At 43.0% G+C, this 27,088-nt stretch overlaps 1 protein-coding gene across 2 annotated transcripts in view; it reads right to left on the bottom strand.

Moving 5' to 3' along the window:
* Window positions 1–1,172: 1,172 nt before the first annotated feature.
* PKM (pyruvate kinase M1/2) overlaps window positions 1,173–27,088 on the bottom strand; it is a 39,136-nt gene continuing 13,220 nt past the window's right edge. The window contains exons 4-11 of one of the 2 annotated variants that reach the window (XM_073363161.2): window positions 21,791–21,922; window positions 21,020–21,206; window positions 18,710–18,980; window positions 17,320–17,470; window positions 14,069–14,221; window positions 7,846–8,012; window positions 3,390–3,571; window positions 1,173–2,481 (exon numbers count right to left, since the gene is read on the bottom strand). In XM_073363161.2, coding sequence (XP_073219262.1) covers window positions 2,375–2,481; window positions 3,390–3,571; window positions 7,846–8,012; window positions 14,069–14,221; window positions 17,320–17,470; window positions 18,710–18,980; window positions 21,020–21,206; window positions 21,791–21,922 — 1,350 coding nt within the window. In that variant the 3' untranslated portion in view covers window positions 1,173–2,374. Of the gene's footprint in view, window positions 2,482–3,389; window positions 3,572–7,020; window positions 7,188–7,845; window positions 8,013–14,068; window positions 14,222–17,319; window positions 17,471–18,709; window positions 18,981–21,019; window positions 21,207–21,790; window positions 21,923–27,088 lie in introns of both variants that reach the window. The other variant, XM_073363162.2, reaches the window with a different exon arrangement.

The following is a 27,088-nucleotide window of genomic DNA, read 5'->3' as shown; positions in this document are numbered from 1 at the left end:
CCATGTTGTCTATTTCTAGGAATAAGCTAGTAGTGTAGATTAGTGGCTCTAAGCCTTTCCAGATTACTCTACCCCTTCAGGAGTCTGATTGGTCTTGCATACCCCCACATTGCACCTCAAACGACTTGCTTACGTATTTTGTCTGATTTTGTAAGTGTCACAGCACATTACTACTGAATAAGTGCTTACTTTCTCATTTTTACTATAAAATTATAAAAAAATCAATTGGCATACAAATATTGTACTTCATTTCAGTGCATAATATCTAGATCAATATAAGATTGTCTATATGAAATTTTAGTTTTAACTGACTTCTCCAGTGCTTTTTATGTAGCCTGTTGTAAAACTAGGCAAATATCTAGACGAGCTGATGTACCCCTTGGAAGACTTGTGTACCCCAGGTTGAGAACCACTGGTGTAGAGAATATTTAGCCATGTTTTCCCTGCAAGGCCTCTTTTTTTGATGCTCCCCTCCTCCCTCGAACACATTTAGCCCTGGCAAATCAAGTGCAACTTGAGTAGCAGCAAGTTTGGGTTTTGTATCAAAGGGTGCTTCTGAACAATGAAGCAGAAGTCTAGATTACTAGATATACCAATTACTACATTCTGATGTAAAAAGGAGTACTAGCGGCACATTCTGATGTACTATTTTTAAAATTTGGCAGCCCTTGTTTTGTTAGGGCAGAACAGCAGAAGCCCACAGAGCAAGACTCATTCCCGTATCAAGACATGTGGTACTTGAAGACTCACACTAGAAAGTTTTAGAAACTGGAGTAAGTTACCACATGTGTAGCATCCAGCTGCACTGTGATGCAAATTGGTGGGTAGATGACAGCTGCTTTGCTCTAGTTACCACACTGGATTGGGAAGTGATGTAGCTGGTAAGTGATCTTTATGTCTGCACAAGAGACAGCTATGTCTGAAGTTACAATAGATTTGGCACATCTGAGGGCTCTACCATCTAGCTGCCATGCAACAACTACAGTATTGAGAATTCCTTCCACAACCAAGGATAAAATAGCTTTCAACTAATATGGAAAATAGGTTTTTCCTCCTTTAGTTTTCAGATATTATTTGTAAGCATTGATGTGTTTCAGCTGGTCAGCTTAGTCACCTTTTCTTCGCAAAGGACTCCACCTTGCCAATGGAAAAACCAAGCAAGAGCAGAAGTCTGATGGGTGCTTCAGCTTTTCTTTATTGATGTACATAGTTGTGCTCTACCACCCAATACACCTGTTACAGTAAATAACTTGTCCAGATTTACAACATAGGAGAATGCTCTCAGGAAACGTGACTACTCAACTCAGACAGATATGCAACATTGCAGGAGGAGCACAAGGAGCTCAGCAGCACAGGAAATGGAAATGCAACACTTAACCCTTTAAGAGCAAAACCCTGGTTTTATCCTTGTTCTATTTCTCCCTGCTGCCCAGAAATGACTAACTGACTTAGAAGGAACCCTGCATCTTAGACTTTGGTCTGTGCTGGAGGTTTCTATCACTGCTTTCCAGGTATACTGGAACCCTGAAGTAGTTATCTCCATTTGCACTGGGAGGGGGATACACAGTAATCTGTCTCATGAAAGTTGACATTTTAGGACTTAAAGGGTTAAGCACATCTTACTCTTTCATCAACATCCATTGGTGTGTTAGATACTGGATGTATCTGTAGTGGAGTTTAAACTATGGAGTGCAGAGAGCCACTGTAAATCCAGAGGGGGAGACAAGAAGACTAGTTTACATACTGCAAGTGTGTTCAAGTGTGGCTACATAGATCCATGCCTTAATCTACCACAGCTCCTAAACTGGAGTGCATTGGTGACAGTACAAGTTTGCAGTGGGGGAGTAATTAGGAGGACATGGCAGAGAAGAGAGGCATTGAATTAAGCTGATGATTATCTGAACCTACAGGGTACAGAGCTGTATTCTGCCTGTTGCAGAGTGTTAACACTGGAACTCAGACGATCACCTTGTTATTGCCTCCTTCCCCTGCACTCCTGAGAAAGGTGCAGGGAAAGACACAGTATTCACCCTTAAGACAGTATCCAGTCTACAAAGAGGGGGATGAGCAGCACAAGTTCGGTCACCATTCAGGAATTTCCTACACCAACTCCCAACTACCTCAGGGCAGAATCACCTTAGGGAAAAAAAAAGGTCATTTACTTTTCAAAAACTAAAACATTTCAAGTATTTTTAGAGTGACAAAGGTCCTCCTTCCCCCGCTGCTGCATTTGATGGTGTTTAGCAACCTATATCCACTCTACACACGGATAACACTGCAAGCAATTGCCAGCCTAAGGCAAGGGGGTAGAGCAGAGGAGAAGAAAGTGGGGGAAGAGGGAAGGTGTTGCTGGGGAGAGTTTGAGAGATGGTGTTCATGGAACTGGCACCACACGCATGGTGTTGGTGTAGCCGGACCCAGGGCGCCATCCTGTAAGTACAATGACAAGATCGCCAGTCTTGAAGAAGCCACGTGCTTTGCCTGGAAGAGAAAGATTTGTGAATATCTGCAAACCAAGCTCATGTCAACTGTTCCATTAGATGCCATAATATACAGTAGACTCAGTATTATTAGGTTTTAGCATGTCTTCCACAACAGGTCTGCATCCAGAGACAAGGAATACCATTTCTTTCTTGTAAGTCCAAATGTAATAGAGGGGGGTTACCAGAGCTACCACATGGATTTAGTAGCTCTCTTGGACCTCATTTAGAATGTAAAGAGCAGCTACTATGGCTAAGGGCTTCACCTAGTTCTTGTTCCCATACCCCCTTCATGCCACGAGATGACATCATTACACCAGGCTAAAGGACTCGGTTGTCCTAGCAGTAAGAGCACTTCAAACATGGTTTGATCTACCACAAAAAAAAGACAGGACACCTCACCTCTGTCCTACACCATTTGTTCCATGTTGAGACCTTAAACTCAGCTACAGGTGCCGCCGCTAGGTGAAATTCCAGTTCATACAGCCCATAGTGAACTTTGGTGTTGGGCCTTTGTCAGTTAATGCAAAGTGCACCGTAACAGTGGGAGGAGTACCCTTTACCGCAGCCCAAGGTTGGTTTTTTTTTTGTTTTTTTTTTAAAAAAAAACAAGGTGGCCACTCACCAGACAGACCAATAAGCATTTGTCTGTACAACTTTCCATTAGCGCTATTAAAAATCAAGGCCTGTTGTGAAGGGGAGTGGTTTTCAGTATGAAGTTATCAGTCGGAGCACCAGATCTGGCTAAGGAGGTGTGATTGTAGGAGGCCCATTCGTTGGTCACAAGCAGTATTTCTTCTAACTAACAGCCTTAAGGCTCTGCCAGATGGCAAAAGATGCCCCAAGGGGTGGTTCTTCCATAAGCTATCAGTTACCTGACCAGAGTAAAGATAAAGCAACATAACTCACCAACATTCATGCCAAGGTTAACTCTGAGATCCACATCCTCAGCCCATGCATCATGGGTGGGTTCTTTGCACAACACAGGGAAGATGCCACGGTACAGATGGGCCTGGCGTGCTGTCTGTCCATTACGAGTCACAGCAATGATAGGAGCACGTGGGCGGAACCTGGACACCAGGTGAGCAGATCTAATAGGAGGGAGAACAAAATTGAAGGTAGAATTAACCTCCAAAAGCATCCCATATATGGCAGCCCAACAAGAGTTTGAGAAACTTCAAGTGTTCACAGCAAGCACAGTGAACAGAAGACAAGATCAGAGAAATGATCATGGCACTTCTTATAAGTAGGTGCTATCTTCACTTATGTGGAGACTGAGTGGCGTGGAAACAGCTAATGGTAACCACTGCTTGGATATTTTGCACACATTGGCCAGGAAGACTACTTGCAATAAAAATCATGCAAGAGAATCAAGGTTTACATCAAGTTTAGTTTGAAGGCCAGGCTGGTCCTTTGTCCCCCGACCTACAATAGAGGACATGATACACAGCATCCTTTCCTGGAAGGACTGCCTCAGGTCCACATGATCTCTCTTGCTTTAGGGCATAGCAAACCATCTGTTGGAACAGGGAGTCTCTTCCCCCTTCTCTACAAACCTGGTGTCATCCCACTTCAGTTTTTCGAAACCAAAGAGTTTAGGAAACTTCACTCTACACTTAAGGTGGATGTTTCCTGCATTGGGTGTTGTAGCTCTGCTGGCAGTAATGTCAAGGTGGGCAGATATTGTGTGGCTTTTATTTTGCTGCCCTTCTGTGCGTCATAGTCATGTGGTTTTGACCCTTTGGTACTTCAGGCAGCATGCATGAATCCTGTTCTCTTCAGAGCAAAACAGTGAAGGTTTGGCCTGAGTGCTCCTCTTTTCATGGGCAGGAGAATGGAAGACTTTATTTCCTAATACCACCACTGTGCTATTGGGGGGGGGGGGGGCGAGAAAGGAGAAAATAATCACTGCAAATAAACTGTGCAAGGGGATGTAAGTAGTGGTGACAGCTTGCCAGATAGGAGTGCGGAGTTTGCTTGCTGGTTTCAGTCTATTTTTCATTTAAGCATATCTGATCACAGGGTTAGGTGGAGTCCCTTGCTCCCATGGCTGGCAAAGGCAATATTCAGTCCCTGGTGTGGGAGAAGGAATGCAATGTTGCAAAAAGCCACAACAAAACCAAAAAACCCACACCATTTTGGGGGAGTCACTGGCATTTCCAGAGCATCCACAAAGTTCAAATAATTTGCCGGGGAGAGTTGTGGCAGAATTGCAGTCACAAGAAATCAAATTCTTCTGAAGGATCTAGAATCCTTTCCCTTGAAAAAGGGGGGCGGGGAGGGCAGGTAGAAGGAATGACCTCTGCTGCATCATACCCTGTGCGCAGTCACTGAAGTGTTAACAGGAGACTTGCTAGAGCAGGCTATTTTCAAGGCAGTCACTGGGAGCCACTATTAGAGGGAAACTGTAGGGAAAAACATAGGGAACTCTAAGGTTCTTTGAATCAGTGTTTTGTTTTTTTATTAACCACACACAGCTCAGGTCAGATACATAGGGAGAAATCCCCTTTTCACCTGCTTAAAGATGAATGCAGATAACATAATAGGCCTATCCTGCTATGATCTGTTGCCCAACTTGGTTTTTATGCAAGGGTCTGGAAGCAAATATGGTAAAATGGAAATATTTACGTGGGACATCTAGTGAATATGGGATGGTAGGCACAAATGATGCCTATTCAGAGTCTCAAAGTCTCTAGCAGCAGAAGCTAGTACTGGTACAGGTGCCACCCCTTCCTACTGGGAGGGAAGTTAAATTCTGGAAGGTGGTGCATGCTCAGGGATTAAACAGACTCTGTCAGGAACTGCAAAAGGCCACGATATTTATAGTTATATTTTACTGCTCAAAATGTATCATAGAACAGAATTATACACTTGTTTCAACTAGATTCTTATGGTCCAGTTCTAATGAATCAAACTTCAAAGATGCTTAATACTAAAGATTTCCAGTCAAAGTTTTTGTTGATTAAAAGACAGCAGTTCCAATTTCATCAACCCAGCCACTCTGACAAACCCTTTCTACTGTCAGAAAAGCCTTCCAGTGGCTCAAGGAGATCCAGGTATTCAGAGGCTGTAACAGAATCCAGAGCTAAAAATATTCAAATATCAAAGTTCAGATCTCTTCAGAAAGGTCAAGTGTAAGGCTGGCTGGAACCCTTTATACAGAAACATTGGAAGCACAAGCACAAGAAGAACACAAGCTCTCATGCTTACAGCTATTATTCCCTGTTCTGTAGCAATAAAGCAAGCACCAGCTTGAAAATTTCTTTAAAGTGAAGAATTCACAACTGGCACAGTTCTTCATCCAGAATAGGTGCTGAGTATGTTTAAATGACATGTCAGTTGTACCATTACCTGCAGGGTCCAGATTCAGGGTGAAGATTCATAATGCTCATCAGGTTGGTTTGTTTGTTTTTTTTGGGGGGAGGGGATGGGGGAGGAAGGGAGGCACAAAACAAGCAAAAAAATCAAATCAAAACAAAAACCACCTACAACTTATCGTTAGCCAAAACTTGCTTTGAGAGGAGCAACTCAGTTCTCAGTTTGGAGAAACTAGAAGCTGATGAGCTGGTTTAAGGCCCCTTACTGTGCTTTCCTGTATTTTCTAGCCACAGGCGACCATAATAGCATTAACATTTGTCATAATCCCAAAACACTCCAGGGTGTTGTTCCATGAACTAGTGCCTTGCACGCTGTTGGCACTAAGCAGTGGAAGCTGGTGCAGGAAACAGGCATTGGGTGAACCTAGTATTAGAGGCATATTCCACAGATTTGTCTGTTGGATACTTTAGGCCTTGCTTTATTGTCTTCAATAACTGATCTTAGACTGTACACCTAAGCAGGACAGACATTAAGAAGTGTTAACCTACAAAAGGGAACAAACTTCTGTATTTTTAGCCTCCTGTTTAAACAAGCCTCTCTTTAAGCCAGGCCCAGTAGTCCTGTGCTTGAAGTCTGCTGTATGGTCATAGGACTAGAAAACAGGAGGAGTCAATATTCTAATAATGGTTTAGCCAGTGATGCCATGTCAGGCAGGTCTTTACTTTTGCTGTTACTGTAGTCAACTCAGCTGGAAAATGTAGGCTGAAAGGTACTGCCTTATTCAAAAAGCTAGATTCTGCATCCAGTGAACTTCAGACCTACTGTCAAAATCCAAGATTTCTCTGGTTAAAGTGACTAAACACAAACTTTCAAAAGTTGTTTCCTGTCAAAGTTTTCCAGCCAGCTTTACTGGCAACAAAGATGCAATTTTATCAGCAGAAAAAAAAAATTCTACATGCTTGGTGCTGATGCCAAAATGGTTGAGGAACGCTGAAGAACTGAATTAAGACTAAATATCTGCAGATTTCTGAAATGTTTGTCCATCTTCTTAGTGAAACTGGGTATTGCAGACTGATGACCTTAGCTTGGAAGTTGCCTGGTTTTCTAGCTGCTTCAGTGTCACCATTTCATTCGTTCTTAAAAACACACTTTTGAAGGTGTCCTTTACCCCCACCCCGGTCACTGAAGTCCATTTGACTTGAGGGAACCTTTCACCTCCTACCTTCCAGACTTGGTGAGGACGATAATAGCCCCACTGCAGCACTTGAAGGAAGCTTCTACAGCGCCAACAGCGGCGGCCTCCGTAGGGTCACGGTTCAGAGGGGCCAGCCGACGTAGTTCCTCAAACAATTGCCTGTGAAAGATGGCGGCTTCGGCCTCACGAGCAATCTATAAGAGCAACACGCATTCGGGGAAGACGACATTCGTGTCAGTCAGCGCTCAGGTGACAGGGTAAGGTGAGGTGCCATGCCCAGCAGGATGCCAATAGCATAACCTTTATTTTGATATTCAGAAGATTTACCAATCAGTTTTATACTAGCAAGTCCAGATTAATGTATGGTACCATGCTGGTGGCGGTCATCTGTTTAGCCAAGCACACTGCTTGTGCAACCTCAAATTAGCAATCAGGGTATGCTATTTAATAAACATTCACCCACCAGATAATTGATAAAGAGGTTTCTCTTCTGAATTCAAGTGAGACCTGCCAAATCACCCCACCCTGCCTGGCCAGCACACTCTTCACATCCATGCCCAACTGCCAGGCACTCTTGCTCTGCTTCTACCTACCTCCAATCCTGCTGTACTATAAGGATGATGTAAACTCAGATTCTGCTAGTGTATGCCAAGCTGAAGTTTTGAACTACAAAGAGCTGCTCACACGGTGTGTACTATTGTGTTATAGTGGAATGCGTTTCTACCCATCGAAACATGGCCTGAAGCACAAGAAGTTTGTCTTTGTTAGAGCATCTCTAACGCACGCTCTGTGGAGTGAAAATGCTTATTTATCTTTAGAGCCTAAGTCTTTCTTGCCCTTTCTGAGCCCTACCTGCCAGACTCGGTCAGAACTATCAGAGCTGGAGCTAAGCACTTAAAAGAGGCCTCCACAGCGCCTACAGCCATGGCATCAGCAGGGTCCCTGTTGTTAGCAGTGACGCGGAAAAGTTCTTCAAACAGCTGACGGTGAAAAATTGCGGCCTCAGCCTCGCGAGCGATCTGCAGGCCGGGGTAAGAGGGAGGGAGAAGAAAGAAGTGACAGAAAGAAGGAAAGATACACCAGAGAGTAATGTGATATTGAGTTAATTTGCTTAATTGTCATAGTCATGCAGGCAAAGATTATTAGAGGTAGGGTTGTGAAACTTCCTTTGGCTTGGAGGTTAAGATTTAATATAGACAAACACGGTTAGAATTCTAACATTGCCAAGGCTAGTGGACATTCAGTGCCATTTCTTACAGCTAGTTTGTACATCAGATCATGTGTTTTCAGAATGGGACCTTTTCTGCTACATTATTCTGATAGCTGCTCTCAAAAAATCTCAAGTACAGATAGCTTTACAGTCAAGCCGCCCCAGGGCCTGAAGTCAGGCTAAATTTTTTGAGTTGTCTGTATTTGTTTAGGCTAAGGAAGGTGGGGGGCCCCTCACTTCCTTACGAAAACTGCTCATCTAATTATATGCTAAGGGCATATCTACATGGTGGGGTAATGCACTTTATGGGGTAGGATTTCTAAAGCACATTTATGTGTGGCACATTAATTGGTCGATTAGACACTGCTGGTGCACACTATAAGTTCCTCGGTGCAATTTTATGTAGTTTTTTTTTAAACCAGTACTATGTTAAGTGCACCAATTAATGTACAACAGTGCACTTTAGAAATCACACTCCCATAGTGTGTAGACAAGCCTTAAAGTGTCAGCTTACTGTGGGTCCTGCTTCTGCACTCTACCAGGGGCTCAACTTTTAGGTGTGCCAGAGAACACATAGTAGTAGAATGCAAGGTATATGTTGCTTCAGGGATGCATATGTGTTCACCCCATCCTTCTAATGGCCCAGAGCACTGTTAGAATAATCTTCTATAGAAGAAGAGTCCAATTGTTAACAATGCCACCACCTTCCATCTCATTCTTTGCAAGCAAAGAAGGCGGGCTCATTTTATGGTTTGGCTGTTACCTTAAAGACAAGCCAAGAAACTTAATCTTTACAGTTGCACCACCCTACCCTTTAGTTTCTATACTGTGAACAGTATTACAAGTCTTCCTTATATGGTTGTTTTCTCAAAAAAATGTAGTGTACAGAAATCCTCATTTAATATTTGTATTTACTCTACTTAGTCAAGTGTACAACTACAGAAGATGCTTCTAGTTTTTGTTCATAGAATGAAGGCGTCATGAGAAGCTTCAACATCCAGCTTACAGACAGTCCATGGATATTCCAAGTGAGTTTGTATAGAATCTAGGAATTTTATACAGATCAGTAGGTATGCCTAACAAAGCATTTTTAGGACAAGAATTCTTGTCTGACTAGGCAATGCTAGCCCTTCACAACCACATAAAGAAGGCTTGCAGAGTTTACTAAAAAAGCATGCAGAAAAGTTGATACTCTTGAAGAGATTACTAGCTGAAGTTATTTATAGCAAGCAAGACAAATGGAGGCTTCAGACAGACTAAATCCATCTAAATAGAGATACTTCACCCTATGGGACTTTCCAGGTGAGGACAAGCATATTACAAATGTTAATGAATTGTCACTGTTATGCCCACCTTATAATTTTCTTTATTTAAGTTACAAGTTCAGCAGCTTGTCTAGATATCCCAGAGGATGCGGAAATTCTGACTCCTGGTCTCCAGCCACCAGATCCTTTGTAACAATAATTCAGACTGAGACACCTAAATCAGGTGTTCTCAACCTTAACCTTTCTGAGGCTCCCCTGTCACACCCCCAACATGTTATGAAAACGCCATGGCCCACCTGTGCAACAACTGTTTGTCTGCATATAAAAGCCAAGGCAGCGCTTTAACATGGCTTGTGTAGTCATGGCAGAGCCACAGCTCCCAGCGCTGGTGCGCTGTTTACACTGGCGCTTTACAGCACTGAAATTTGCTGTGCTCAGGGGGGTGTTTTTCCATACCCCTGAGTGAGAAAGTTGCAGTGCTGTAAATTGCCAGTGTAGACAAGCCCTTAGTTTAAACTACATACTTACTTCGGTATAGCTGCATCACTCAGAGGTGTGAAAGAAATCCATACCCTTGAGCAGGGGTCTCAAACACATGGCCCACGTGCTATTTCCTGTGGCCCGCCAGCTCCCTGCGGTCCCCCTGCATCTCTGCCCTGAGCTCCCTGCTGCACCCCACACCCCCGCCCTGAATCTGCTGCTGCACCCTGCATCCTGATGCCCTGCCCTGAGCCCCCTGCCGCACCCCAACCCCCTGTGCACTAAATCCCCACCACACCCCACACCCCTCCTCCACCCCCTGGGGGCAGGGAAGGGGTGGGAAGAGGCAGGGCAGGGGCGGAGCCTCTGAAAGGGGTGGGGGGGGGTCAGTAATGTGGTCCTCAGGCCAATGAGCTAGTCCTCATGTGGCCCTTGTGGTCATTTGTGTTTGAGACCCCTGCCCTTGAGTGACATAGCTACACTGACAGTAACCCCCTGTGTAGGCAGCGCTATGTCAGCAGCAGAAATTCTCCCACTGACGTAACTCCACCTCTGTGAGAAGCGGTCACAATTCAGCCAACGGGAAAGAGCTCTGTTAGCTTAGAGTATCTTCACCAGATGTGCTGCAGCTTTGCTGATGCAAGTCTGTAGAGTAGACCTGCCCTTAGGGTTTGTCTACACTGCCCTTCAGTTTGGAAAATGGATTACATTAACGTGAACTAGAAATCTTAGTATGCACCTGCAGCATACACATGGTAGAGTTACTGCAAAGCACTTTGGTATGTGCTATTAACATCCTATAGTCCAAACTGCAGTGGAGTATAGACATGTCCTACTTTCTTTGAATTTCATTCAGCTCTTTAGACAAACAGGCAAGGGCAGAGTTTCAAGACTTGCTTTTCCCACCGGTCAAATTAGTTGCCAACTTTTTAAACTGACAGGACGAATGGAAATTTTGGGAGCTGCTTCCTTCCCAGGGAGAGGTATCCTGTCCAACATCTGGAAACTTGCTACTGAACTCCTAGAGGACTGTGCCTCATCTTTTGGGGACATTAGGATTACCACTAGAGTCAATTTTTGATATCCAGTGGAAATTAGAGAGTTGTCAGCAAGTGGTAATTATTACATTCTACCAACACATCTGTCAGGTCAGAGAGATTCATTGGGTGTAGAAAGGACGTATCAAGTATACTGGAGAAACTTCTGGCACCAAGTTTAAACAGGCTTTCTCCCCCATTCCTAGAGGATAAATTCTTTTAGATTGGTACATAAAGTACTTCCAGATTCTGAAACACCCTAACATTCCTAGAAGCTATAGGGAGGGAGTGCACCTAGCTAGAGCATCTCATTGTTTTCAGCTTAGGTGTGAAGAACCAGTCTTCACATTTATAAAAGATGCTAAAATGTGAAATACATTTTTCATAACAGAAGCTGGAAAGCAGGAACATAAGGGTCCTACTCTTATCAGCTGACTTGACTTTTAGACCAAGAAAGCATCAATAAAAGTGGTCCATGCTCATTTTGCTGTCACTGCAATTGGGCAGTCTTACCACTGGCAAAGTTACCTGGGAAGAAAGCAGGAGCAACCCAGGAGGATTATGCAGTCACCATACACCTGCATGTAAAACCCTCATGCTCCTGGAAAGGGAGAAAACTGTGCTCTAGAAGTGAGAAAAAACAAACTTACCAACCCAGTATTAAGACCCTACTTCTAGGAAGAGCAGTTCTGGTAAATGGAGCTGCAGGTAATGGGACTGCGTAAGTGCTTGGGGAACCTGAATTTGTTTGAACTGTTTAGACATTTCTATAGTGTCACTGTCATGTCAGATTCCTTACCCGCTGTAAGGTTTAGGATAAACTGTTTTCTTCTAGAAAGAAGAGCAGCTCCTTTCAGTTAGTTTTACAGTGGTCAATGCTTGCAGTGCTGGTAAGCTGTCACACTGCCATTTTATATGGCTTAGTCTGGAAAGGTAGAGACTGAGCCTCACGGCCTTATTTTACAGAAGCCAGATTCCATAATTGGAGGTTTTGACCCCAGATACTCTAGAGAGATTCGTGAGATTTTCCCCTCCCCGCACCCTAAAGGCAACAGAAAGCCTCAATGTTTTGAACTGCCCTCGGCTGAGCCTGGGGATTTAGTGCACTTTTGTGCAGACAAGCCTTAGTCCATGTGTGCCAATATTAACTACTCATTGCATCATGGTAAAAAGGGATAAGCAGAAGTTGGTGCTCTGAGGTTGTAACCTGGCCTATTCTAATAGCATTCACTTTAGGAAAAAACCACAAGTGTCTAGCTACTCCTAGTAACGTTGCAGCGGTACTAAATGCCTCCACAGGCAGGGTTTGATTAGGGGATAGCCCAAGTTTAAGGAAAGGTGGGGACAAAACCTTTGATGGTTATGATTCTGAAGCCAGTAGGCACATCCATTTTGCATTACATCAGAAGCTTCAGTTTCACCTTAGCTGCGTGCCCTGGTTTATTTTCCCCTCATGCTTGGAGGTTCAATTCTCCAATATGTTTTGCCACTATGAAACCAAGTGTTCAGAACTTAACCTGGTAATTAAGAACCTTGCATAAATGCAGTGTAGGTACGATGAGCTATAATATGGAAGTTCAAGACTACATCAATAAAAGCCACCATCCATTAAGAAAGGCAGTATTTTGCCTTACGTGAAAAATACAGCCTAGAACCACTTGTATTAATCTGTTGACCTACCTACAGTAACTAAAAAAAAAAAGGAAGGTCAAACACTTGAGATCACCAGTACCCACATACTATCTAGTAGCCAGATCTAAAGAACTTCTGCTAGTCGAACTAGATTATCTGAAACTAAACTGGATCACAAGAGTTCATTTCTGAAATTAAGTTTTACTGCAGCAAGTTTCCAGATTTAGGTATCAGGGTCAACCCTCAAGATTTCCTAGTAGGAGAAGCTTTAGGCAGGCAGTTAGTGAGTAGTTTACAGTGCAGAGCTATCACATGCTTTAAGATCATTGGCCCACAGTCTGGTTTCATCATCTGTTCCCTAAGTGAACAAAAGTTCCAGTGCACATAAATCAAATACAATTAACAGTGAGAAGAAAGTATACTTATGTAAGGAATTGTAAATGCACATTAGTAGCTATGTTTATTAATCTATATAACCTGAACTGCAACTGACAAACTAGTGCATTGTAAATGCTGTAATTCACAGCAGTTACCCGGAGATCATCAGTACTTCTAGACACTTAGCATTAAACTTAAATTAATGGGAAGATGAGCTGGGTGAACTCAAGGCAGAGCAGAGAGGTTTCTGGCAGTTTAAACATGTAAAAAAAAAAAAAAAAAAAAAAGTCCTGTCAGTCATCATGCAAGAAACATCCCCATAAACAGTAGCCAAATGCAGAGCTGTTGAAGGCAACAGGACAGTAAACCTGGAACAAGCACCCCATTAAACCATCCCATTCCCTTACCACACAAGTTCATTTATTTAAATTTGAATGGTTTTTCAGTATCTGGAGTTGAGCTCAAAGGCCAAAATGATCCTTGGAGCAGCTCCGCAGCTTGAGTTAGAGGTTAGAGCCGTGGACTCAAGGAAATCAACACCAGGGTAACGAAGAAAGCTCAACCTTGCCACATAAATATAAGTTACGGTTTCTTACAGTCCACTGAAGTGGACATCTCAGCACTGCACTTCAATTCTTGGCTCTGCCTCTAAGTGATGAGTACAAAGCACATGGCAAGTGACATTTGCATGTCTGGCATGTAAAGGAAACCATTTCTCATAGATGATCTAGTGGCAGAGGGCAGTGCCACACTGACCTGCTCCTTGTCAGGCTACAGTGGGCTTACAAGTCCATGCTCCATGTAAGTGTAGGTTAGGAAGATGAATGGGAGGAAGAAATAGAAGGAAGAACAGATTTACTTTTTCAGAAAGCAGGGGTTAGTGGGAGCATGGACAAGGAGCTGCCATTATAGAACTGCTAGGTATTGCTACTTGACTCTGAATGCATTTGGACAACCAGACATCTGGATGAAGTGAAAAGCAGGAAGTGGGATATATGCTACCTTTACCTCTTTGGAAAATTTCCAATTTTGGACTATGTAATTCTACCCTTTAAAGCAAAGGCACTACTCACAGCGTGCTGCATACGGACAGCCTCAAGAGGGTAATCTCCTTTGGCAGTCTCCCCAGACAGCATGATGCAGTCTGCTCCATCCAAGACAGCATTAGCAACGTCACTGCCCTCAGCACGGGTTGGCCGAGGTTTCTTAATCATACTCTCCAACATCTGGAAAAGGAGAAGTTGGGGTGTTAATTTACTCAGCCTACTATGAAGGAGACCAACTACTTTTCTAGTACATCTATGTAAGCACTGGAATGTGTTTTAAAGCATTTTATACTGTAGGGTACAGCACAAAGTTAAGTATCAGTAAGTCTGACTAGACTATTTGAAACAAGTATGTTTTGTCTGGCCACCAGAACAAGAGTGTTATGCATGGAAACAGAGCTGATGACATACTGAAGTATGAATGCTGATATGCCAAACCTTGCGACAGAACTCTAGAACAGCATTACAGCAGATTTCACCAAGAAACCTGCTACATACAAATTATTAAAAATGAATTGATGCTACAATTGGCATTTATTTAAGACAGCCGTGTACCATTAATATTCAACTACTAGTTAATCAGCAGCAAGGTAAGAGCTGAATATGAGGATGAGAGAGGTTTAGGTTCACATAATCCACAACCAGGCATGTATCAGAGAAATTAATACATCAATAGCCAACTAATGCACACCGTTGTGGCTTGTTGCTATTACAGTCTGGCTCATTAGTTGCCCACTTCCTTTTAAAAAGGAGACTTTTCAGGTTTATATGACATCTTTCCTTTATGTAATCATTTAGTAAAATAGTGGTGGAAAGGTTGTACAAACACCTTCTCTATTTTGAACTGGGTAGTTCAAACTTCTACTGTTTGCTGACTATTCAAACAGTCCTTCCTCCCCACCAAAATGCTTCGCTGCCTTCTCAGCAGTTTATTTTGACTCTTTATGAAGAGGAAGATGTGAAATAGAATTGACAGACACCAGTTCAGAAAGCAAGTTGAGGCTGAAGTGCCTACAAACTACAGCCAAAGTAGCATTTTAGTACTTTGCCAATGAGGCTGCGGGTGTTTTAAAAACACAAAACAAAAAAAAACCAACCAGCCAACAAAAACCAAAACCCACCAACTTATGTTCTCCTTCATCCCTTCTGCACCATCTTTTCCCACCTTTCAGTCCCCATAATATAGTTTTGTCTTGGTCCTTCTCCCAGTCTCCCCCACTTACTACTCCACCTGTGACTTAAATTTAGGGACTTTTCCAGTGAGGAGGTCTCAGTTGGACAGTGCCAGGAGTTGGTGTGCATTGTGGTAAACACCAAGAGGCCCAACTGGCTAGTGTCCAGAGCCATATGGTCCTTTAAATATCCTACTAATGGAAACCAGGCTATTCTTGAAACACCAGCTGCAGAGATACTAAGAAGATGATCCTTCCAGTACCAGAAGGCTGCTTATAAAAATCCTGCAAGAAGTTACTCCTGTGGGAATTCTGCACCACTACACACAGGCATAATGAGCCATGCATATTTTTAATTTTTCACAGAAAAAAGCTTTGGCTTGAAAGTTGCGGCTGCTCTGCTTTTTGCCCACCAGAGGGTGCTGTGGTGCTAGAACAGAGCAGCAGCTCCTGGCCAACTAGGGAAGAGAAAGAGCCTACCATCTTCATAGCACCTGTTGGGCCAGGTCAGGAGACAGGGACTAAGGGGAGACACAGCATGGGGCTGCTGGGGAGTCAAACAAGGGCTAGTGGGGGAGGACAGACTGGGGCAGAGGCTGAATGGAAGTGGAGGTGCAGGGCCACATGGTGACGGGGCAGGGCGTGCAGGGCCACATGGAAATGGGGGAGACATGTGGACAAGGGGTGCAAGTCAGATGTGTCTGACTGAATGGGATGCTAGGGGTCAGCATGGGGGAAGCTCCCTAACAATCCCCCCCGCCTCCCTCCCAAAAAAGTCTGTTCCATATACTTTTCTGACCCATACCCAACAACCCTCCAAGTTCACACCCAGGCTCCATCCCAGCAATCACTTCTCTCCCTCAACTCCTCCATTACCCTGACTCCCCCAAGCCTTTGCACTGCTTCAGAGGGGTGTGGGAAATATGGTATTGTAGTTTAAATGTATTACTCAGAGTTCTGTATTAATATGCCTTGTAAGGAATTTGTCAAAAAACATTTCCTGAATTTTTTGTTGCTGTATTGTTACAGACGTACTTGCTGACAGATATTTTGAAATAAGTGACCAAAAATCATGGAAACTAGTGTGATAATACTGTGTTAATTTGACAAATACGCAGAACTGGAAGTGTTGTGTGCAGAATTTAATTTTTTTGGTGCAGAATGTCCCCAGGAGTAATCTGCCTACTCACCATCAACTCATTTAAAGCTCACTCTCCAAGAGTGAAGCAAAAGGAGAAGTATTGGGGAAGAAGAGGATCTCAGTTGCCATTAGTAACAACTTAGAAATTTTATTTGTGCGCCTCCTCTAGTCCCTACAACTGAGGCTGTAGTGCTGCTGCAGAGTTCTGGAGATTTTCCATACAAGGCACTGCTCCATTCTCTGGGCTTTGAGTTACTTGCTTTAACTCTATCTGAATATACTCAGACAAGAGCCCTTCTGCAGAATAGTTTACATAAAACCCTGCACAATTGTAATTGCTTTTGAAGTCATAACAGAAAGGAAATGAAGAATGGACTCCTTTACATGGGGAGAGAGTTAATCCACTATCACTAATGCCAGCTACCCTTATAAAATGAAATTTAACTTCTGTGTTGGAAACTGAACCTTCTGCCTCCATTAAATGCAGAGAGACAGGCCAGTGAACACAAGAGGAAAGGAAAATGAGGGGAGATTGGCCAATCCATAAAAGGTTTCTTCACTTGGATGAAATGTTTCTAGGCCCTATATTTTAGGGCTTAACCTTTTTTTATATTATATATAATTCATTCCAAACCATGCAAGATGTCCAGTCACAAGAACGTTTGGATGGCATCTCTTCCCACACCCAAATTACTCTTTGTTTGAACAGAGGTACGAGGTGTTTACGACTAACTTGGGATAAGCAAGTATAGAAATCTCAGTTTGCTTGCGTCTTATTCACGAAGACAGAAAAGCTGCTGAGTCACTGTACTTTGCAGCCCTGCTCTGTGTGTTAGCTTCATGCTCTGATAGACATTGTTTCAAGATATCCCTAAGTGTGTAATGGACATAGTGAATCTCAAGTACTACTAGAGAAGTTATATGATAAAGACTCCGATTACGAAAGCTAATGATATTTGAAGTACCTGAGTAGCACAGATAATGGGCTTCCCAGCCCTGTTGCAACGTCCAATCATCATCTTCTGGGCTAGAAAGACTTTTTCAGCTGGGATCTCAATACCCAAGTCACCACGGGCCACCATGATGCCATCACTGGCCTCCAGAATCTCATCAAACCTCATGGCCAAAAAACAAAACATTTGTTTTATTCTTTCCTCCATCTGCAAGACACCTTTCAGTTCTAGGAACTACAGGGAAAAGGTGGAAGTCACTCTCTCCACCAGATACTTTTCTATTAGTACAAGTTTATTGCTTAGATTGTGTATAGTTACAAATATTGTGTTCCCATAAGCTATTCCACTTAATATATAATTTAAATGGATAGTATGATGCTTATTTTTAAACTTTTTAAATCAATTTACATTTTCACAATTGTGTGAAACTGGGGTCAGTTATTTAATGACAGATAATGGCATTCAAAAAGCTTTCCAAGATGTTAAAACACAGGCTGTCAACAAGTCAAAATACACAAAGCAACTATCCTTAAAATGTACAAGTCATTTTACTATTCATTCATTAGTCCATTTGTAACAAGTCTAAATCACTGGATTTTGACTAAATTATCAAGCAGCGTTTCTCTCACTTCTCCTATTGGAAAATTTTAATTATTGATAAAAAAGTGTGTAGAGGATGAAATTGACATTCACTGATAAAAATCTACTCTCATTCAAAGCCTACTTGTGTTATGTGAAAGGTAATTACACTACCAGGTGTATCTAAGGAGGAGAGAAGAGATTATCATTTTGGTAGCTAATCAGATTCCAGTTTTCTAAATTGAACAAGGAGCAAGTATTGTGACACTGGGTACATCTACACTATTTTTAGCCGCAGACAAAGTCAGCTGACCTGGGGGTCTGAGACTTGCTGCTTCAGGTGGGTTTTTTTGTTTTGTTTTTGGGTGCAGCGTTGACATATCTGTTGAATCACTTGATAAATAAATGGTCAATACTTTAGTGTCACTGGCTGCTATTAGAATTGGAGATTAAGTTTTTGTACAGGGAAAAAAGTAGAGGCCTTGCTAATTAGCATTAAGTACCAGGCGATCCACAGCAAATTACTGAAGTTTGAGCTGATGAGGTGAGGTACATAAGACGGATTAAAAAAAATAAAAAAAAAAGTACCCATTTGTATGTTACAGTATGTTGATAGATATACAGCAATAACTGCTAACCAGTTTTGCAATGAAGGCAGTAGTATAGTAGTGACTCATTTCTGCGGAGAAGTGGGATAAGAACCAAAAGGACAAGCTGCAGTTCAGCAAAATAAAATTTGTGCTCCCAGTGTCTTTTCCCCCCCTCCCCATACCTGTGAGAGTCTTTACTGTTACTTGTACAAGCCATGCTTGGGAAAGCTCACCTGCGCACACCCTCATGGTTCTCAATCTTGCTGATGATCTTGATATTCTTCCCCTTTTCTCCCAGCACTTGCCTGACAGCATGGACATCAGCTGCCTTGCGGATGAAGGAAGCAAACACCATGTCCACATCCTGCTCCACACCAAATTTCAGATCTTGAATGTCCTTCTCAGAGACTGCAGGAAGGTCCACTGCAGCACCAGGCAGATTTACACCCTTCTTGCTACCAAGCATACCACCATTCTCAACTTCAGTGAGAACATAGTCTGCACCTGAATTAAATTGGATGAGTTTAAGTCAGCATCTTACTTTCATATAGTCTGTTGCTTGCTTCCCCACCAGTTCACCATTATTCAGTAGGAAGTGACCAGTACAATCTCCTCTTTCTACTGGAGAAGAGCAGGTGACTGAGCACTTTCACAACCAGAGCTGCTTTGCCCAACAGACAGCACAGTTAGATTGTCTTTTGCCTTTGCAATAGACAATCATGTTATGATAATCCCTTAGGCACAGGCTGGTTGGGAGCACCCGCATTTTGCATTGGTCTGATAAATCCTGCTCCTGTGAATAAATTCTGTCAGTCTAGATTCACCTCCACCACCATTCCTGAAAAGGGAAGATATCTATTCATTATAGACTTGCGAGTATGATTGCTGAACTACAGAAATGCAATTTGGTGACTTCGAGACAGGCTGTTCACTTGTTCCAGGACACTCGCAAGTATAAGTACCACTGAAAGAGGGGGAGCCCTGGAGGATGCATTTCACCAGCCACAGTTCAGGGCATTCTACCATGAAAGCAGATAGCTTAAAAAAAAAAAAAAAAAAAACACAGAACAGAACTGTTGGTACTTCACTTCCCAGTAAGACTAGTCCCACATTAGCTATATGATCTAATTTTACAAACAGGAATTGGCATGGTGCAGCAAGAGGGCAGATAGGTTGAGTACTCAAAGTCTCCCTATCCCAGTCCCATACTACTCCCCTTTCAGAAGGGAGATAAGCACCCCAGATCAGAAAGATTAGGTATTCTATACAAGAATCAGCAACTCTGTCCACTGATGCAGATTTATTGTGCTGGTATCTGAGGATTGCAGAGAAGCTATTTAGAGAGCAGACAGTAGTTTGCCAGGAGGCATAGTTCTCGCTATTTGCCAGAACAGTTTATTTATACCGAAACCAGTGATTTTTAAATGGTTAGGTTTTTTACTCAAAGTTCCCTACCCATTGGTTTCTGCATCACTTTCAGAACTCAGTTAATATGCCTTGGTCTGTGCACAGACCATGGCATGCTAATACTCTAAGTTCATGGGATACTCAACTAGTTGGAGGTAGCCAGCTTTCCCCGTAAGTGGCAGAAATTGTCAAGTAGTTAATGACCAAAAATTTGACCTGTGCTTTATCAGAGCAGCTAGCAATGAAGGGTTTAGGACAGGGATGTGCAAACTTTTTGGCCTGAGGGCCACATCTGGGTGTGGAAATTGTATGGAGGGCCATGAATGCTTATGAAATTAAAATTTCAGAGATTTAAATAAAGCTTTATTTAATAAAGATACATTTTAGTGGAAATAAAAATTAAACATCATAATAAAGTATTACAATAATTAAACCAAACTTACCTCCTTTCCATGCCCTCTTTAATGTGAGCAATACAGTTGGCATGTCCTGGCCAACTACTCTGTTTTATCAGCAATGGAAAATTAACACTACTAAAACAGCAAAGTCAGCTAAGAGAACAAGTAGCAGGCACACGGGCTTGCACATTCCAGGCTTTGATAGCGTATGAGGTGCATTTGGTAATTGGGTTGTGCAGCCAAAAACATGTGCGTCCTCATGCAGGTCCCACCTGAACATGTGGGAGTGTCGGGCGGGCAGAGTGGGGCAAGCCCCTGACCCTGCTCCTGGGGGGTAGAAGGAGGGGTGGTTAAAGGTCTGAGGGGCTGGATGCGGCCTGCGGGCAGTAGTTTGCCTACCCCTGGTTTAGGATAACATGTACAGCCTAGTGAAATCTGGCTTAAGTCATCACTCAGTTACTGGAATCATGGTTTTAACGGTAAGGAATTAGATGTGGTTTTACTGCATTTACCAAAATCAGAAGTCCATCCCCATTATGTTAGGTCAAATCTGGAAGTGAAAATGGGTGGCCACTCACCAGTAAAGTACCAAGTAAGCTCAGCTAGCTATTGAAGATAGACTAAATGGAATTGTTATTGCAAAGTGAAACATTACCACAAGTTAATACTTAGATGTGAAGGGACAGATCAACATGAGTGCAGGGTTCACGGTATTGGAATCCCTTGATTATTACATACCTTTCCCCTTAACCTGCAGGGAGATGAGGCCATCATCTATATAGATTTTGCTGCCCACATCCACAACATGGGGGAGGTTCTTGTAATCCAGCCACAGTACATTTTCATCACATTTCTCCATGAAGGCATTGTCCAAGGTCACTTTGAGAGTTCCTCCCTTCTTAAGTTCCACCTCTGCTGTGCCACTCTGTGTGCAACAATGGAAACTTTAGTAACAGAATAGCATGTGGGGTGTTGGGATTAGCATGCAAGTGTTGATAGCCTGTGATATACAGGAGGTCAGACTAGATGATCTGGTAGTCCCTTCTGGTTTTAAGACGACTTTAATATCCACTTCCCTCAGGATAGCAGTTGTGACTTATAGCAGAAGTTGCCATCACAAAGCTAGAAGTAGGTCTCTCACACCTACAGTGTATTCTGTGCACACAGCCCCACCCCAGAGCCAACAATGGAAAAGAATAGTCAAACTGGCAAGGTTACTTTCCTGCATGTGACGTGTTCCATCACAGTAAGCATGCTCATTATGGTCACACTCCTGTTTCGCACAGTGGACACTCAATTCATCCACACTGTGCAATACTCAGCCCCCTGAACTTGAAGTGGCTGAAAATGGTCCAGCTTCATTCTTTCATTCAGAGGTTTGTTAACACTAACCCTTGGTCCAGAAGCAGAGCTAGTATTACAGCCACAAGACTATCTAGTTCCTTAGAGGAATTTTTTCCATGTAGAATGAAAGCTTGTATAATTACTGATCATATAGAACAAACTTACTCCCTTGATAAGTCCAGTTCGGATTTCAGGTCCCTTGGTATCCAGTGCTACAGCCACAGGTCTGTAGGTGATGGGATCAGAAGCAAAGCTCTCTGTAGCTTCTCGCACATTCCGGATTGTTCCTTCATGGTACTGGCAAGGAGGGAGGGGGTGGGGGAAGAAAAAAAAGGAAGTACTTTCAGCCCACTTCTTTTCATTTGCTGTCCTGGACACTATGAGCCTACAGTAAAAGACTGCTGTCCCCTTCCCCCATGCCGAGTTACTCCATCAGAGTGGAATACAGTGCAGAATTTAAGCTTTCAGTTAATGAAGATTACTCATTGTTATGAAGGCCATGTGTATGGACCAGGTCTTACAAGAGTTAACTATCAGTATAGTTCAAGTGGTACAATTCCCTTAGGGTGGGTACAGTTATGTTGGGTACTTATACCAGTATTTCCCTTCCAGTCAGGAAGCTATCTGGTAAGAGGCACCTTGCTGTGTGTGGTGTGGGTAACAGTCCATACTAGGATTGTATTAGTAGAAATATTTTGGCAAAGTCACAGCCCTAAATATAGCTATATTCATACAAAAGCTGTTTATAGACCAGCCTAAGTAAATTCAGTTCTGTCAAGTGTGCAAAGACAGCCAAAACCAATGGCAGGCAAGTGCAAGTAATTCACTTTCTCTCAGTGGGTACTAACATGGAAGCCCAGTGCTGGTTTAAAGCATCAATATTATTTTGTTATTAATTTTTTTAACAGAAGTTTTTAGCCAGTATGCTTTACCTTTGGATGCAGTGGACTGCTCAGCTGCCAAGAATTGCCAGGGTGAAGAACTAGCACTCCCCTCCTCATAGCACTGGAAACACACACACACTCACTCTCTGGTACCAAAAGCCCAAACTGCCTTCTGAGTGCCACAACCCCAGACTGTTTTTCACACCAGCCGGAGGCCAAAAGATCTGGATGCTGCCTACCCACATGTAAGAACCTCCAGCTTTCTACTGACAATTTCAGCAGTGCTCCAGAACAAAAATGGCAAGGTCTGAAGAGACAGTTTAGGAGAGCATAAAGCTGGACAGAACACGTTGTACAAAACTGCAGGTTGAGTCTGAAGCTGCTGCTACAGAATTCAGGTCCAGCTTGGCACAGTATTACATAGGCCAGGGGTGGGCAAAATTTTTGGCCTGAGGGCCACATCAGGGTTCTGAAAGTGTATGGAGGGCTAGTATAGTGTATTAAATTGCTCCCCGCAGGAATGTGCTACTCTCAGTTGCCAGTCCTGGTGCTCTGAGCAGCATGGTAAAGGGGTGGGGGGGTTGGATAAGGGGCAGGAGGCAGTTGGATAGGCGTGGGAGTCTTGGGGAACCTGTCGGGGGCAGTCAGGTGACGAGGAGCAGGGGAGGGTTGGAAGTGGGAGGGGGACAGGCTGTTGCACAGCCCTCCCTACCCAGCTCTCCATACACTTTTTGGCCCGAGGGCCACATTGGGTGCAAAACTATTTGCCCACCCCTGAACTAGAGGGAAACGAATTTGTTAATTAAAAAAGGAGGTGGACAACCTGAGCTGGCACAATCCAGCTCATTTGATCACTGTTGTAACAGTGATGTTACTACCAAGTTTATATGAAGTTCCACACTCCATCAAAGGCTTTTATTGGAAGCTGCTGGAGGAAGTCTATCCAACATCCCATAAAGCTTTAGACCTTTTACTCATCATGCTTTTGCAATGTATGGTTTGGTATAACTGGGATCTGGTTTTTGGTCTACTCATTTTTATTTCAGCCACTAGTATGGTTACAGTTTCTTGCACTCTTGTACAAACAATGGGATAGGAAAAGAGATGCAAATTAGAAAGGGTGTGACATTTGATCCTGAAAATAGATATGGTAGACAAGCATGGAGAAAGCAAAAGGTTAAGTATTCAAGCAAGTATCAGTGACCTCCAGATTAAATAAGAATTGAAACAGAAACAGGTCTGCAGACTATGCAGTGAAAAAAGTGCCAGGAAAGTAGCATCAGTTTTTAGACTGTATGTAGGCAAACTTGGAAGGCAGCAATACAATCAAGTTTTCAGGAGTATGTAAACCTTGTGAACCTCAGTTTTTGGGAGTAACTCAAATCACACATAAGGTGTCAAGTTGGTCACAGGAACGGAGGTATATAAACCTAATGAATATTCCTGACAATTGTAAAAAGAAAAGGAGTACTTGTGGCACCTTAGGGACTAACAAGTTTATTTGAGCATAAGTTTTTGTGAGCTACAACTCACTTCATTGGATGCATTCAGTGGAAAATACAGTGGGGAGATTTATATACATAGAGAACAAGAAACAATGGGTGTTACCATACACACTAATGAGAGTGATCACTTAAAGTGAGCTATTACCAGCAGGAGAGTGGGGGGGAACCATTAAATGGGAGTCCAGGAAATAGCTGAAGGATTAGTGTGGGGAGAAGTTAAAGTTGAACAGCCTGTTGTGGCCTGAGGGGGTCAAGAAACTTTGCTATACATAAGACTGGAATCTCTGCATTACCCTATATATTCATCCATCCAAGTTAGGAGTACAGCATTCCCAAGGGACAGATAACAGTTGAAAGTGCTGAGATTATGAAAGGAGAAAAATAAGTCAAGGCATACTTCTTGCCATACACATGAGCAGCTTCTGGCTCTGGCCACGGTCAGAAGCCCAGCCACTGACACTATTCCAATGGTTAGATTTTTCCAGTTTTCCGTAACTTTAAAGGTCAGCATGTTTGTGGTTTCTGCAGTGTGTGCGTTCATTTTAATGACCTGTGCCCTTTAAAGTTCAGGGGAGGGCAAGAGGCCAAGTTGTAACATAGCTTGAGGTGCTTACTTTGTGTCCTATAGAAACTACAGCCCCTGACATTTTGAAGGCTAAAGGACAGGCAACATGGAGGCCCTGGGCATCACTGCAAGGGAAGCCATATTTGGGAATGGGATCACTTCCACATCTCAGGTCACAAAGAGGAATCTAGTCTATTTATATAAACTGAGGGGGCTTGTCTTTGACAACAAATGGTTTGCATTTCTTATGATCTTATTCCTCACATAAATTTAACATAGTGCTTTCAAATGCCAGAGCATGATGTCCATAACGGTCAGGGAACATACCTCTGCAAACTAGCAAGCCAAGCAACAGAGACCCAGGACTTATTTGAAGTAGTTAAGAGTTTGCTTCTGAGACATGGAATTGTACTAGTCAGCAAGTTGCATGGCCTACAACAAAATGTATAACTTTAATAGCACTCTGTTTATTTCTGTAGTAGTAGATCAGTGTTTGCTGAATAAAGTTCACATGTTAACAGCAAACCAGTGGCTGAGGAAGAAATGGAATTTCATTCCACTCCAGCAGACCTCTATACTGACTCGGAAGTAGTTAGGTTATTAGAACTAAGCAGTCAAAAAAGCCAAGAGAATGTTAGGAACCATTAGGAAAGGGATAGACAGAAAATATGAAAACACTACATAAATCCATGGTACATCCACACCTTGAATACTGTATGCAGTTCTGGTCATCCCATCTCAAAAAAAAAAAAAAAAGATTAGAATTGGAAGAGAAAGGCAACAAAAATTAGGGGTATGGAACAGCTTCCACATGAGGAGAGAGTAAAAAGACTAGGACTTCTCAGCTTGGAAGAGAGAGGACTATGGGGAATATGACAGAGGTTTATAAAATCATGAATAGTGTGGAGAAAGTGAATAAGGAAGTGTTATTTACTCCTTTGCATATCACAAGAACCACGGGTCACCTAATGAAATTAATAGGAAGCAGGTTTAAAAACAAGAGTAAGTACTTCTTCATACAATGCAGTAAGCCTGTGGAACTCTTTGCCAGGGGATGTTGTGAAGGCCAAAACTATAACTGGGTTCAAAAAAAGAATTAGATCAATTCCTGGAGGATAGGTCCATCACTAGTTATTAGCCAAGATGGGCAGGAATCCAACCCCATTCTCTGGGCGTCCAAAACCTCTGACTACCAGAAGTGGGGAGTGGATGACAAGAGATGATCACTCAGTGATTGCTGGTTCTGTTCATTCCCTCTGAAGCATCTGGCTCTGGCTATTGTCGGAAGACAGGATACTGGGCCAGATGGACTCTTGGTCTGACCCAGTATGGCTGTTCCTATGTTTGTTTTTATTCCTACCCAACCTAATTCTAAATGGTAGTTGGAAGGACTTAAAGGATACATAGTAACACGAGTCAAATGATTTAGGTTTCATGTTTGTTTTTTTCAAAAAAGGACTTCCTTCAGAGGCAACGAAGAGGCAAAGTCCATGCTTCAAGGATCTTGAAACTGGTCACCTGTATGCCAGCTGTGTCAGTGACCTATTAGTTTAGTAGTGAAATCCAGACTCTGCAGCAAACAGAATACCCTTAGAAAAAGGTTTTACAGGCTAGCATTTGCTAACACACTTAAGGGATCGTAAGGAAGCGTGCACACATACATACACATACCCGCTTTCCCAGCAGCTTTCATTTATGCCTATTACTACAAGAGGCTGCAGCTCAAATAGGTTGATTCAATTTAGCCAGAAAATTCTTTAGAGCAGGGGACCTCATACTCCTGCATACTTAGAAGCGCCTTCAGTGGAGTGCAAGAACAGAGCCCTCTTGATATAGTGGTGCTTTATGACAAGCTGGGGAAGAATCAGAGAGATTTAGTAGTTGTTTAACTAGGAAAGTATGCCCACGTGTAGTAAACTGTCATAAGTGGCAAATACCAAGGTTAATCAGCCTCCAGTGAACTGTAAGCTTGAGACCTGCAATGGGACCTGAACACCATGGGACCTAACTACAAGTGTCAGGTTCAGGTGAAGAAAAAAACAACTTGCATGGCTCAGATCATCTCTGCTCACCTTCTCCTGCCTGTGGGGTACGTGCAGCAGCAGCTGCATGCCCTGCTCCTGTCAGCCACTGCCACCTTGCTGTGCTGGATTGAGCGTGCTGAGGCGTTTCAGTGCAGCATACCTCTCTCTCTACAGCAGAGACCAGCTGGCGGCAGCCAGCCGAAATGAGGCTGTGCAGACCAATGGATATGCTACAGATGACACTACTGACCCAGGCTCAGGAGGAAGTGTCAGTTTGGGTCTGAAAACAACTCAACCCCCTCAGGATGGGTGGGCTCAGGTCATACTTTAAGATTAGGCCTGAACAAACCTCTCCTGCAAGTGTCTAAGGATGACAGTTTGGGTAAAGAAGATTCTAGCATGAGATTTTTTGCAGGGCAGAGACATGTACAGGGAGAGAGAGAGAGATCACCCTAATATTGTTCCTTTGCTTAGCATGGCCAGTT

The sequence above is a fragment of the Lepidochelys kempii genome, chromosome 10, assembly GCF_965140285.1.
Source record: "Lepidochelys kempii isolate rLepKem1 chromosome 10, rLepKem1.hap1, whole genome shotgun sequence".
NCBI classification, from domain to species: Eukaryota; Metazoa; Chordata; order Testudines; family Cheloniidae; genus Lepidochelys; species Lepidochelys kempii.
This window is presented reverse-complemented; position numbering and strand designations above follow the sequence as displayed.